Raw genomic sequence first — 14641 nt, 5'->3', positions numbered from 1 at the left:
AAAGCCTTTGACATCATGTGATTCCTATATGCAAATTTCAGCCCGTTCTTAATGCCACCCCTTTCTATATTTGTGAGCAACTTAACTGAAGAAGTACCATTCCAAACCAACAAGATACCAATCGGTATAAAAAGGCACAATTGCATATTTGCATTCACTCTAGTATTTTTATGATTTTTTTTTTCTTTTTTTCAGAAGCACTCTAAATATACAAAGTGGCACCAGAAAAGAAAGCAAAACACAGAGTACATTGTTGTGATCGTTGCTATGGTTTCCAAATGTTATTGTAGAACAAACCAGTATTGTATGGGATTAAAAACTTAAATAAAGGTTGTAAATGAAAGATATGAAACATTTGGACATGAATTGTTACACTCAAACTAATAATAATCAAAAGAAAATATAAAAAATTTAACGTATTACAGTCTTAACCAATGTACTAAGTTGTACTAATTGGCTAACGTCTCTTCAGGTATAACAAAAGCAAGCAACAAGGTGGATTCCCATGTTCACAAGGTTAACATTTTTTTGTACATTTTGTTTTACAGTTTTTTTTTCTCTTTCTTTCTCAGTAAGTGAAGTAGGTTCCCATTTAAACGTGCAGTAAAAAGTAAATATTCATGTATACAGTTGATAAGTATAGGAGCACTTTTTCTTCCAAACGACGAGTAGTACTTACAGACTAGTATAGACTTGCCGGAAATGCAGGAGGAAAAGTAGCATCTCCGGTTTCCAAACCAAAGGGGTTTTTGCTAACATACAAAAAGAGTTCCATTGCATCGGTTATTCTTTTGCTTGTTTTACAGTTATGAAAATCTGCACTCCTCGATATGCAAGACAGGAAAACAAATAAATAAAAAGATAGTTGACGAGGGAGGCACGGCATCTCCAACATTGTGTAGATGGTCTGAAAGTGAAATGCTTTAAACGACCCTTGAAATTCTGCTATTGAAAGGTGTCTTAGCGAGTGCTTCACTGTATTTTCCGAAGCTTTGGTTAGCCGTTGATCATGTTGCCTTCGTTTGCTTTGATTGTTCAAATTGGTTGACTTTTACATTCATGCTATACGATGCCGCTCCCATGTAACGCAACATTCTAGCTCTAAGTATAATTCCTATAGACTTCCTTGCCTTGACTTGACCTCAAAGGCAAATGAATGTATTTAATGTTCTTGGTCATGTATGGTTATGGTTTATTGCTCATTCTATAACACAAGAGAATGTTGTAAACAAACTTTAATTGGAGCTATACGGCCATACTGTGTCCTCTTTAGCCACTCTATACAATCTGGCCATAAATTGCATGCCGCCCTATGTGCTTTCTAAGGGTTCAGTCAGTGTCATAGCCTGCACTGAAAAAAAGTCAAGGTAACCACTATCACAACTAGTACGTCCCTTTGAGGAAACCACATGCTTTTCCAGCCATTGTCTGAGTCATGGCTCTAAGAACTTGTAGGATTGTGTTTGAACAGACAGTGAATGAGAGACTGTAGAAAGTAGCAAGACAAAAGGGAATGGTAGCAGTATTGGTTTGAGGTCCAATGTGTATGTACAGTTTGTCACCATTCACACTGGCAATGCAGACTCCCATAGTGTAGAAGGGATGTAGGAACTGTTGTCATGGTGCAGCAAATTCCATTGGGTCTCATTTCAGTCAGTTTCTGAAGAATTTCTGAAAAACACAAGTCTTTTCTGGGCAGATTCATTAAAGCTTAGTCTGTCTGATCCTAATGAGATTTGTATGTGGTCAAGTTTTGGTTCAGTGTTTTAGCCCAGAAAAGCAGGGAGAAAAGGCCAACAGAGTATTTCCTGTACAGAGTCCTCTTCGGGGAGTGGGGCTGCAGCGGGTGATGCATGCATGTACGCTATATGTCAAATGATTCTGTACACACTGTCAGACAGCAGGTCAGTCACAAGAGCCAGACGGGCCATGTTACAAGTTCCATCCATGACCCTACCCCTCGTTCCACCAAGTTCATGGCCAAAATGAGCACTTAAAAAGTAAGAGAACATCTCCACGTATAGTAGTCGTTATGGTCTTTGGGCACACTATAGTCCTACAGGCCCTACACAGGCCTTTCTACAGCGGATATGTGGAGGCTGGCAGCTCTGATGTAGTTCTTTGAACAGAGAGTGGCGCAGCAGCTGTGTCCAGTGGGGCCTCACAGGTACACCTCCCTCCGTGTGAGAGTGCCACACGTGGTGGGTTTGTACTCCCCTGTGGGAGCCAGTGGGATCTCCTCAGTGGGGTGGCCCAGCACTTCCTCCCCGGCTCCAGCGGAGCCATAGGAAGGCGAACCAAAGGCTTCGTAGGATGAAGAGGAGGCCATTTTCCTGTTGAGCAGGTTGCGGTTGCGGTCTCCCATCATGTGCGCGGCAGTGGGGTCTCCGTTGGCCATGGCGGCCATGGCGAGGGTCTCTTGGCTGGCTGGCTGCTCGGCACTGCTGCTGCTGCTGCTGCCGGTGCCGCTCATGAACGTGGAAAGCTTTGGTTGTTGGGGGTTGTTGGAGGACTTGGATGGGCGGCGCTCGGGCGATGTGTGCACAGGCATCCAGCAGGAGTCCGAGTGGCCGTATTCATCACATTCCCGGGTGCACTTGCCGGTCATGGCTACGTCAGGCAGGGGCCGGGAGTCTGTAACAGCACAGAGACAGATCATTAGGAATGCATGTTTTTTCTACAAACAGAATATTGTTTTTTGACAAAAACTGCACTAAGTGATGCGTGTAACACATAATAAAGGTTGCTCTGTTAGATGCGTGAATCTGTAATTTTCTTTCAAATGAGGTTTCAGCGCATCTAAATGTTAATGGAAAAATTAAAGACAAGAGGCTTATCTGTTACCAAGCTCCATTCACAAAGCTGTTCATTCTGTCTGTAACCTTTCTCACAGTTTTGTGGATAAAATTGCATTTGACTCATGCAAAACCCATAACCACATAACAGAAAGAATAACAAAACAAGAATGAAAAAGTTGACTGTACTGGCTACAACGACAGCCTGAAACTAAAAAACAGTGGCGTGAATCCAAATTGAAATAATGCCATGCTTTATGTGTGCTTTGTGAGGGGAGGGGCAGATGATGCAGCCAGGAGGCCACAGGGTCTGTTTGAGCACATCTGAATTTTAGGATTATGTAATAGATTAGAACCTCTGTGTTGGCCTGAATAGAAGTGTAATGCATTTTGTCAAAAATCATTAAGAAACAAAATCCTATTTTTCTTATCTGGTGATTGACAGACGACAATCATGCTCTGATCTAAGGAGCTTAATAGCTTTGTGTGGCTCAGGCGCTCTCATATCCTTTTAAATCCACTAATGGGGATCTGAACCAATTACCTTGCAAAGCTGTGGCTGCAGATTAGCTACTGTGCGATACTTAAAGCTCAAATTAGCTGCATAAAATGGCACAACAGAACGGAAAGTTGGACGGGTATTTTGACAATATTCATCAGTGAAACATTCTCATAAAAAGCTCGATTGTTGCTGTATACAACATGTTAGATGTTATGTTGTACATGACCTGATGCAAAACAATGGCAAAACCATAAAAAGCAAAGGTGAGTGCAAACCAAGCCAAGCATGCCTTCACCCATATCTGCAAAAAACAGTAAGATTTTGGACCATGGCTTACTTTTAATGTTCTTTTTCTCCTGTAAAAGAAAAAAAAAATAAGAGGGAAATAAATCACTCATTTTTTATCACTGGAGTAAATGTATATACACTGTACTGGAAATCCTTGAAGAGCAGAGAAGCTAAACTAAAAGACATGTTGACAAAAGGAGCGTGGAGAGTGACTTTATGTGATGCAGACACATGAGGACACAATGCAACTGAGACAAGGACGGCAAAGAAAGGCGAGGAAGACGAGCGGAGCCAGCAGCCCTTTGTAGTCCTGCACATTTGAATTTCTATGGAACATAGTTTCGCTTTGAATGCCCCCGAGCGCTAGTCTACGTACGTCCCCTATTGGTTTCAAAGTGCCATTCCACAGCAGCTGGGAGAAGACTGCAGATTCAACTGATCTGAATTTGGAGTTACTCTGTCCATATATTACGATCTAGCCAAGCCACATGTCTGGTAAAGAAAAATGGTTTAGGAAATTAAGATAAATAAAGTGTAGTAATGTTATGGTAATGGTAATGGAAAATGTACATGCTAAATTTACATAACTGGGGGGGAAAAAAAAAAAGCGATTAGAAGTATTTCCCAAGACTGATTTTAGAATACTACAACTAACTAATAACCACTGACTGCTACTGCTACAACAACAACCAACAACCTACTTCTACTATTATCACTGCTAAAAAAGAACTACAATTGCTACAACAATGACAATTTAATAAATGTTTCAGTTAACCATGCAAAATTGATTATGATTTTTAACTGTCATACATAATCATATATTCCTTTCACTCAAGACAGTAAAAATAAAACAAAATGTAATTGGAAGTATTAAGCTGCTGACCACCTGCTACAAATGACCAAGTGACGACAGGCAAAATGTTGCCAGGTGCTGAAATTTTAACATCTATGCACACAATAACTGGCAACCCGCAAGCCACAGCCACATGTCTCTCTTAAACGCTCGTCCAAATACCACAACGTCACCCCTGCTTAAGAACTCAAAATCATCAGGAAATGTTAGTTTTCTCCCTCATCCATGAGCGTTTCTTGCGTTGGAGTGCATAAAAAAAGGGTTGGTGATTATGTCCTCGCTATGGTCCATTGACTCTGCAGGCTTTCTCAGATGAACACGTTCCCAGCCATGCTAATGAATTGGACTACAATATGAAAGCTGGGCCATACTGTATTTTTATCACTTTATTGTAACAAATGATTTAATACATTTCCTGTCAAAATACTCAATACCGCAAAATCAGTCTACGTCATTGTGTTTTATGAACTAAACTTATTTTTCTACTATTAGTATTACTACCACTTATGTACTTCTACTATAATTGTGAGGATTTGATCATTGTACTATTATTTGTAGAGAAGGTTTCATCAGTAGTGATCTAGACTCTGTTTTTGCGATTAATATTTTGAGGTCTTATAAGGCTTCAAATGTTTAAATTTTGATAACAAATCTGTCGAATTCTAAATTCTGTTGAAAAAATAGTTACAAAAGAATATATTTTTTTAGCTGTTTTTATTGCTATTTCTGTTTGAAATAATAATAATAATAATTTTCAGTCCTGTCCCAAAAATGTAATTGTAGACAGTACAGATACCTACTCTCAAGTGGTATAGTAGTAGTAAAGTAAAAAGTATCTACTTAAGTAAAGTATAAATGCCTAAAACACTCTGAAGTACGGTACTTTACTATTTTTACTTTTTACTACTGAAGGATTACACCGTCTCATTGCCAACAACTATAACAGCTATTATATTTACACTGGCATACAAAACAAAACAATACTACAATATTACAGCACACTTTTTATCAGAATAGAATAGATTAATTAGAGAATCAATAAATGAATCAAGATACTGATGTGAGCGGATGTGTAAAATACTGGTAAAACTATAATCCCCCAAAGTACAAAACTGAGCTATATTTGCTTCCATTACCTCTCAGAAAGTTGTAGTAACCCAGTTGTTTTGTCACATATTCACCAGCCCACACAAAACACCACAATACAAGTGGGTCATACTTCTGCATTAAAAGGCCTCGCTGTTAGCTGAACAAAAAGCCAAGCCGGGACACATCCCCGAGGCCCTGGACATGATATTTTGGCTACAGAAGCTAGCACCATCTCCACTGGTACATAGTAAACAGTCATGATCAATACAAAGCCATTATCCTTGCTGCATTGCATTGAAATGAAATTAAAAACTGCCCAGCAAAATTGGGAAAAAAAAAAAAAAAAAAACAGCTCAACTTTCCACGGAGTTGGACGAAACTTTAACTTGAATGAAGTGAATTGGTTATTACCCAAGAGACACAGAGGCCCAAGTAGATAATAAATGCTACAAGCGGTGCAAAATCGTACATCTCAAATTCACCCGTATTAGGGACTCGAAAACTTCCATTATTTGAACATTCAGTACAAAACGTTGGCTGAAAGTGGGCCAGAGGCTGTACCGGCTAAACCCCGGCTCCTCTTAACTGGCTTTAGTCCGCCTCCCTATCAGCTGACGCTCTTACTCTGTGGGGTGTTTCAAAGAGGCCTGGGTACAGTAGCGATTGGACGCGGAGAATTTGCAGTGCCAGAATAAAAGGGAACTTCGTCTGGTGCCTGGTTACTCTGAGGCTGTTACAATCTAATGTGTGCGTTGCATCACAGGGTCGAGCTGGTTTAAATGTGCTCTTTCTGCTCCAGTTCCTTGTAGGGAATAGTTACGCATCATCTATTACCTTGTGAAGTTAGTGTATGAAGTAGTTAAAGGGGCTGAATTATACTGTTTTGTGATCAGTATTGTAATGTTTCCTTATCACTAGGGGTGTGCAAAAATATCAAAATATCTATATATGGTATTGTTTAATGTAATGACACAGTATCGATATCGTGGGCTGCTGTATCGATATATTGCCAAGACTATTTATTGATATATTTTACACAATTGTTTTGTTACGACACTACAGTTTTGTTGCTTGTGCAGAGGAAGGAAACTTGTTTATGCGACATATTTGACATTTTCACTGTTTTGGTGATTAAAATATTTGTGTTTCATATTCACTTTGCACAAGAGGTGGTTTGACAAAAGACTTTTAGTGTGACACCCATGATTTAAACATTATTTTTTAATTGAAACATATCAATTTGAAAAATATAATATCAAACTGAAAGTGCACTGTATCAAGGTATGTATGGTATCGTGGTCTGTGTATCGAGGTATGTATGGTATCGTGGTCTGTGTATCGAGGTATGTATGGTATCGTGGTCTGTGTATCGAGGTATGTATGGTATCGTGGTCTGTGTATCGAGGTATGTATGGTATCGTGGTCTGTGTATCGAGGTATGTATGTATCGTATCGTATGTCGTGGATGTATTGTATCGAGGTATGTGGTCGTATCGTATCGTGTATCGAGGTATGTATCGTATCGTGGTCTACGTATCGAGGTATGTATCGTATCGTGGTCTACGTATCGTATGTATGTCGTGGTATCGTGGTCTATGTATCGAGGTATCTATGTATCGTATCGTGGTCTATGTATCGAGGTATGTATCGTATCGTGGTCTACGTATCGAGGTATGTATCGTATCGTGGTCTACGTATCGAGGTATGTATCGTATCGTGGTCTACGTATCGAGGTATGTATCGTATCGTGGTCTACGTATCGAGGTATGTATCGTATCGTGGTCTACGTATCGAGGTATGTATCGTATCGTGGTCTGTGTATCGAGGTATGTATCGTATCGTGGTCTGTGTATCGAGGTATATATCGTATCGTGGTCTATGTATCGAGGTATGTATCGTATCGTGGTCTACGTATCGAGGTATGTATCGTATCGTGGTCTATGTATCGAGGTATATATCGTATCGAGGTATGTATGGTATCGTGGTCTATGTATCGAGGTGTGTATCATATCGGCAACTTCTTAATGATACCCAACCCTGTTTATCACAAACATACCAAGAGTTATGATGGTGGATTTGGATTTTTTGAGATGTAGACAGATTAATAATAAAGGGTTACTCAAACATTTGTGAATGAAAAAAATAAAAAATAAAAATCTAGGTTTTTCAAGAGGTAAGAACATTATAACATGACTTAAAGCTCAAATGAGTCAATTTTATGTAATATAGAACCATAAAGTTACATAGTGCACCTTTTGGATCCAGAGAATAGTTGGTAAAAATGAATTTGAAATGTGTTTGAAATGTAATCCAAGAGCTATTTACTGCATCTCTCTATAAACAATAAAAGGTCCATCCAATATACAACAAATTATTAAAGACCCTGCACAGCTCCATCCATTTGGCCGCTGAATAAACTTGAAGCGCACCTTCAATATTTAATTTTTACATCTTCTGAGTAAGACAAGTCTCAATTCATGTTTCATTTTTCATTCTCAGCTGTTTGCCTGCCTCCATCTCCTCACGTCCCTTACACTATGAGCAATTTGCTTTATAGATTTCAAGCCCAGTGACTTCCCGACCCCTTTTTTTCAGGTCAGATGATCCGCGAAAACATCATAGAATTGCGGCTGGACAGAGCAAAGAAGTGGAAGAAGAAAACTAAGCAGGAGCAATATGTCCTAATGCATTAATGTGAGTCTGCGGTGCTTTGACAGACACTGCATTTGGCCGGACAGCGATAGGGGTCACGGAGAGGAGGAGGAGAGGGAGGAGGGGATAAAGACAGGGATGATGTTGAAGGAGGGAGCGCGTGAACGAGTGCGCCGCTGAGTATAGCAGGGTCAGGGCCTCGGAGGGAGCGAAAGAGCAGATTGAGTCTGGGAGACAGCATGGATGCCTCTGGGCCGTCACAGGCCAAGCACACTGCCAAAGAGAAGAGTGGAGGAGACACGAATGAGGACAGGAGCAAAGGCAAGAGGGGAGAAAGTACAGGAAGGACAAAGAAGTACAGAAAGCATATGGGTATAGTTTATGTTAATATGCACTATAGCAACAGTGACATCTTGAATTTGGCTCTTAAAGTAATGATGAGCTGTTTAAAGTATAGATTATATTACACAAAATTTACTTTTGTGAGATTTTAGCCTTGTTAGAATGTTGGGACAGACTGATGGAAGTAAGTCAGTATCACAATTATTTTGCTCAACATTATTCAAACAATATTTTTTTTGTTACATAATGCATTTATTCAGCATTTCTCTCTCTCTCTCAAAAAAAAAAAAACACACACACTTTGTTGTTGATAGTTTATGCAAAATTTTCAAATTGAAAATAAATATGTACCTTAGAGCAGTTTTGCTATGTATAAAACAAAAAAAAATTTATAAAATATACTTTGAACTTTGAAAAACATCAGTGTATCCAAAATAAGCTATGTATCCAGCTGTTCTATAACAAATAAAATAAATATACTTATTTATACAAAAAATATCCCCAAATAAACTGTTTTAAGCTTAAAATTTCAACTTGATTAGGCTATATGAGTTTGGAGATTGTTTGACACACAAATCGAAATCGCGATCAAAATTCGATTAAATGCACAGCCAATCTGCGCCATCGGCCTCTCGGACCATCACCAATCACTCACATCCACTTTCATACTAGAATATATGGGTGAGGTGCCTTGCCTAAGTACACAATGACAAAACTTGGTCCGAGTTCGAATCGATCCTCTGACCTCTTTGAGTTGGGTCGCCCCTTTTGGACCGTATACTGCATATATTTATGATGTAAATATAATGATGAATGGACTAATACAAATCTTGGCTGATTTAAGCCCTAGTCGCACGGGATAAATACAACCTGGGGACGTCCGGTAATTTGTCCGGTAAGCAAATTCCGTAAATTACTCTATTTTACTGACACTGACACAGAGATTGAAAGCAAAAAGAACTCAGAAAGCAAAGAAGGAGATAGAAAAGGCACACAATTTCAAGAACAAACACAGATGCAGATTCGCACAGGACTAGAGTTATCACCGGACGTCTGTGTTTGGCGAAATATAGTAAGTAATTTGTGGCAGAATTTTTACTTTACAGACATGGCGCATTCGAATGGGATTAAGATCTCAGGCAAACCACCAAAGGACCAAAGGTAAAACTAATCCTGTGCGAATATGGCTTAAGACACCCTCGACTGATTAACTGAGTTTTAAAATAATATACTTTTCCAAAACCAACATTTGAAACATTGAAAATGACATTGTCCCAGTTACATTTTGAGTTTCAAATGACATCACAGCATTTTACATGTGGCTTAATGGACATTTTTAGTGTAGGAAAAAAATGGTTGGTTATGCCATTATTAATTTTTCTATAACAACCAACTGATTTAATTTTTATTTTATTTTTTTTTAATTGCACACTAGAAATTCTATCATTTGAACTGGTTTCATAAGACTTGACTAAGGGATACTGCACTGAAATAGTTTTGAAAAATGATTAAAGTTCCTTAACAACCGGAGCTGAAGCTGTGAGAGAGCGAAAATAACAATGCCTTGCTTAAACTTATCAACCCCGATTTGGACATTTTAAAATGAGCCCTCACATAAAGCTGCCTTTTGTCTACAGCTAAGCACGGAGCCACTCAACTCCACATTAAATTGACTCTAATCTAATTTCACTCATTAAGAGAGCTAAAGAAAACACTTTAACCTCCCTGATGCTATTTACACCCGCTCACACGCTTTCAATTCTGGGGCTAAGACAGAACATCGTCTCCCTAATCAACACAGTGAAGTTACAAGAGACGGCGGCGTGAAAAGGGCGAGTTTGGAAATGGGCTTTTGATTGGGCGCTACCCGTCGTGAAAAAGGGTGAAATGTTTGGACAGAATCTGTTTTGCGCAGCAGGGAGATCGGTGGCGGAGATGACAGACTACATCGGCGGGTGTCATGGAGATTAGCCCCGTGTAACTGAAGGAGGGTAAATGAAATATTTATCTGGGAGTTAGCAGCTGTTGGGGCGTCTTGAGTGTGAGCTATAGATGTCAAAGCAAGAGGAGTCAAAGTGCTTTTCCAAGGTTTGTGTCGGCTTGCTGATAAAACAATGGAAACTACTGCCAAAATGAATACATATTTTTGTAATATATATGCACAATTTCAAATACTTTTTTTCTTTTCATGTTTTCAAAGCGTTATTTACTATTGTGTGATTTTGGGAGTCACTTTATAATACTACTGCGCTCCCTGTTTAGCATCTTTGAATCATAATGAACAAAAAGTGTATGAAAGATATAGTAAAGTTAATACCATATTGCAGATCATTCGCCATGGAGATTACGTTTAATGTAATAAAATAAGATTATAGCCAGAGAAACAACATGACCATAAAAACACGCAGAGGCCCTCCTGCGGTTTTCAGTCCAAGTTTTGTGGTGCTTTTATTTTTGTCTGTTTTTAATTTATAAACTAATGAATGAAGTCTGTAGTTGTGTAGTTATTATAAAGTGTTACCAAACGTGGTTCGGTGTACACAAAGGATATAGGCCATTGTTTCCCAAAGACTGGATGGTCACAAGTGTTTTGGTTTTTTTGGGTCGCCTTGTCACAATCACGATACATCTCCACGTACTCGCCCACTCCTGACTTTTTTGGCAGCACCACCTTGCCTAACCAGTTTTCTGTGGGAAACACTGAATATGGTTTTTCCTTGTTTAAAACTTGAGTACCGTATTTTTCGGACTATAAGGCACCCTTAAAATCCCTTAATTTTTTGAAAAATCGACAGTGAGCCTTATAATCCGGTGCCTTATATTTTATACTGGTTGTGCTTACTGATCTCAAACCGATTTTTTTTTTTATCTCAAACCGATTTTCACTGAGTCGTGTTCTTTAGTCCGACAGAAGCTGAACCGCATCAGCGCACAAGGAGTGAGCTGTCTTTTTAGAGTTTATAGTTTATGCAAATTAGCCATGTGGTTTTAAATTTCGTTTCTGTAAAATGTAAACAAATGTGTGCAAAGCTGCATCAAAAATATTGTTAGTCAATCTATATTTGAGTTCTCCTCCTAGCAAATAAAAAAAAAAGTGTCGTCGTCCGTTTGTTTCGCTTAATGCGCCTTCGAATCCGGTACGCCTTATAGTCAGAAAAATACGGTAAAACTAATTGTTCAGAGAGACACGATCACTCAGTCAACAATAAAATATCCTCATTAATGTTCAATAATGGTCACAAATTGTCACTTACGAATAATGTCTATTGACTTGGGTCGCAAAGATTTGTGTCCCCAGAAAAAAAGTTTGGGAAACACTGATATAGACAACTGATTGTCCAAAATTAAGATTTTAGTTAGAAATCTAATAACACACGTAAAAAAACATAAAACATAACATAAAAAAACATAAAAATATACTGTATGAAAAAAGTATTTCTTTGTGTTTACGTGTTGCTATAATAATCCAGGATGCAACTGCAATATCGCGACACAGATCTGCTCTCTCCAAATGCTTCCAGCCACTGCCTCATCACACTTCTAATGGGGTCCCGTCTAATTAGGTAAAACTTGGAAACTAATTACGATACAAGAGTCTGGCTGTTTGGCTTTCGCACTTTCTCAGCGCTCCTCATGGCATCGCTTCACACAGCCAGGAGGTCTGCGGCATCAAGCGCAGACTGGCAAACCCCCACTAAACATGACACAAAGTCCCTCTTGGAAGCGGCAGGCACAAAAATAAGACCAGAGAGGAGAAGAGAAAGAATACGTGCTAAAATATTAACACGCTGACGGCTGCTTCGGACTGAACGATGTCCACAGGAAAGAGCCGTATTTGTCTGAGATGTTTGCCAGACTATTAGGGTGAGATGGGGAGAGATACTTGGTGGCGCTAGAGAAAATGAGAACCAGGAGAACTGTGCTGGTGAGGGTGACCTTTACACTGTAGATCATAGCGAGCTAAGCCAGCAGTTCTGTTAAAAAAATTGTACAAACTCTATGTATGGTAAAAAATAAGTCAAATTAAAATGTTTTAGAGTGCACTGGTAAGAGAATCATACCACCTACAGTTTGGTACACTACATTCAATTTATTTGTGTTTCAGTCTATTTAATGTTATTTTCTAGTCTGTTTTATAATGTTTCCTCATCAAAAACATACTTGAAGTTGTGTCTTGTTTCATTCACACATTTAACACGGAAAATCCAACATATTTAGACTTCAGAGTTCTTCTCTCAAACTGAAAACAGTCTGTTCCACCATGTGGTAATACAGCTCTGGAATTGCTCATTTCTACTGAACTTAAGGTAAAATTTAGCTGTTAATTTTGAAAACTACCAAGGTGGAACGGACCATTTTCAGTGTTGGAGATCTAAACAGATTAATAATACAGGATTACTTAAACATGTGTGAATGAAACAAAACATAACTCCTAATTTTTGAGGAGGTAACAACATTCTAACATGGCTTAAAGCTCAAAAGAATTCATTTTGTGTAATATAGAACCTTTAATGTAACTCTGCTCTCAAACACATGGACATACCGTCTATTTTCCCCATGCAAGTATAGTATTAGCATACGTCCCTGGACTACTGTGGGGGTTGTTAATATACATGGTAAAATAAAATAAGGTACTATGAATGTTGAAAATGTCATTCTGTTGTCTAAACACTTCCACTGTGGTATCAGAATAGTTTCAGTTTGATCTAAGGCTGAACAATCTATTGTTTTGGACCAAATATTGTGATCTCAGACAACATGATTTTGGGAACGTCAAAGCCGCGTTTTTTTGCAGTCCTCCTAAAGCCCAATTTATGGATTTATGGATCTGCGTTGAGAGCTATGTGCCGTAAAGTAATTCACCGCCACAACGCTCAGAAGCTAGGATTTAAACCTGGTGTTCTTGTAAAGTTTAACATGAACCGTCTCCAACATGATAGAAGCAGAGAACAGACTCACCATCATCAGTCACAGAAAGAACACAAAATCCAATCGTGTCCTTTAGTCCGACCCATCAACACCAAGAGCGAGCTGTTTTTTGTCAGCGCTTAGAAGTTATGCAAATTAGCTATGTGGTTTTAAGTTGTATTTCTGTAAAACATAACAAAAGTGCGCAAAGCTGCATTAAACACATTATTCCTTAATGTATATTGAAAGAAAGGACAGCAGAGTATAGGGAATGCAGTACAGGAAATATAAGTAGAGCGGTGGTAGAGAGGAACAGTCACAGCCCTTACTGTCTGCATCGCTTCCCCTTCTGTCTGCATCATTTTGAAGCGTAGTTAGAACATTTCGGAGGTGCACATCACTCGACACAGACAGTCTGCATTCTGAGACAGACGATTTGACGCTGGACCGTAAACTGGGCTTAACGGTCCAGCTTCAAATCATCACTGCAGAATTCTGGTATGATGTTTCCAAACGTTCATGTGCACTGAAACTTGATATGAAAATAATCGTGGATGAAATTGAAATCGCCAGAAAAATCGCAATTGTTTTTTCTTGAACTCATTCAGCGCTAGTTTAGTCGTTTCCTTAGTATTTTTTTTAGTCGCCATCTACTATCGTGACAACACTATATGGGCTAGTCTGCTGTGGTGAGTATTTATCTATTCAAGGAAGGCGATGAAGTTCATCCACCGATTATCTAATATTTCAGTTGACAAGATGTTTGACCACAGCTGTGTACTAAACCATACGAGCAAATGCATCCAACATGGCGACTGGCCTTTTCAGCAGCACATAGAAGAAGCAACTGTCACCGCCTATAACCCAGTTGGAAGAAGGGCTGTTGAAAGCAGGCAGCAGGTGATCCATTCTTCGGCTTCTGAGCTCCTTGAAGTATTTACTGCCTGGCGGGGGCAACTAAGGGAATCATCTTGGAGCCCCTGCCATGCTTTGAGAGGTGCGGGATGGGCCCAGAGCGAAACACAGCAAAAGGATCGGCAGCGTGACTGAGCAGAAAGAGGAGGTACACGAGCAGCCCCGTGAGTTTTGTAATGAGCTGTCACCTGCGTTGGCTGCGCTCTCCCAGATGCCCAACCTCTATATGCAGCAAGAGAGAGTGGAAAAATAAGGTTGTCCACTGGTGAGGGCTGTTTTGGTTCCTGGTTACGTAAT

General features: G+C 39.3%; 1 protein-coding gene across 2 annotated transcripts in view; it reads right to left on the bottom strand.

Annotated features, from left to right (window-relative positions):
- Positions 1-2161: 2161 nt before the first annotated feature.
- The window catches only part of pcdh7b (protocadherin 7b), a 208937-nt gene continuing 196457 nt past the window's right edge, over positions 2162-14641 (bottom strand). For both annotated transcript variants that reach the window (XM_020937825.2, XM_055156722.1), the window contains exon 3: positions 2162-2634. In XM_020937825.2, the coding sequence (XP_020793484.1) occupies positions 2162-2634 (473 nt within the window). The remainder of the gene's footprint in view (positions 2635-14641) is intronic.

Source organism: Boleophthalmus pectinirostris, unplaced genomic scaffold, assembly GCF_026225935.1.
Source record: "Boleophthalmus pectinirostris isolate CB_2022bp ecotype Guang Dong unplaced genomic scaffold, ASM2622593v1 HiC_scaffold_20, whole genome shotgun sequence".
Taxonomy (NCBI): Eukaryota; Metazoa; Chordata; class Actinopteri; order Gobiiformes; family Gobiidae; genus Boleophthalmus; species Boleophthalmus pectinirostris.
Note: the sequence above shows the minus strand (reverse complement) of the source record. Positions and strands in the feature narration are given on the sequence as shown.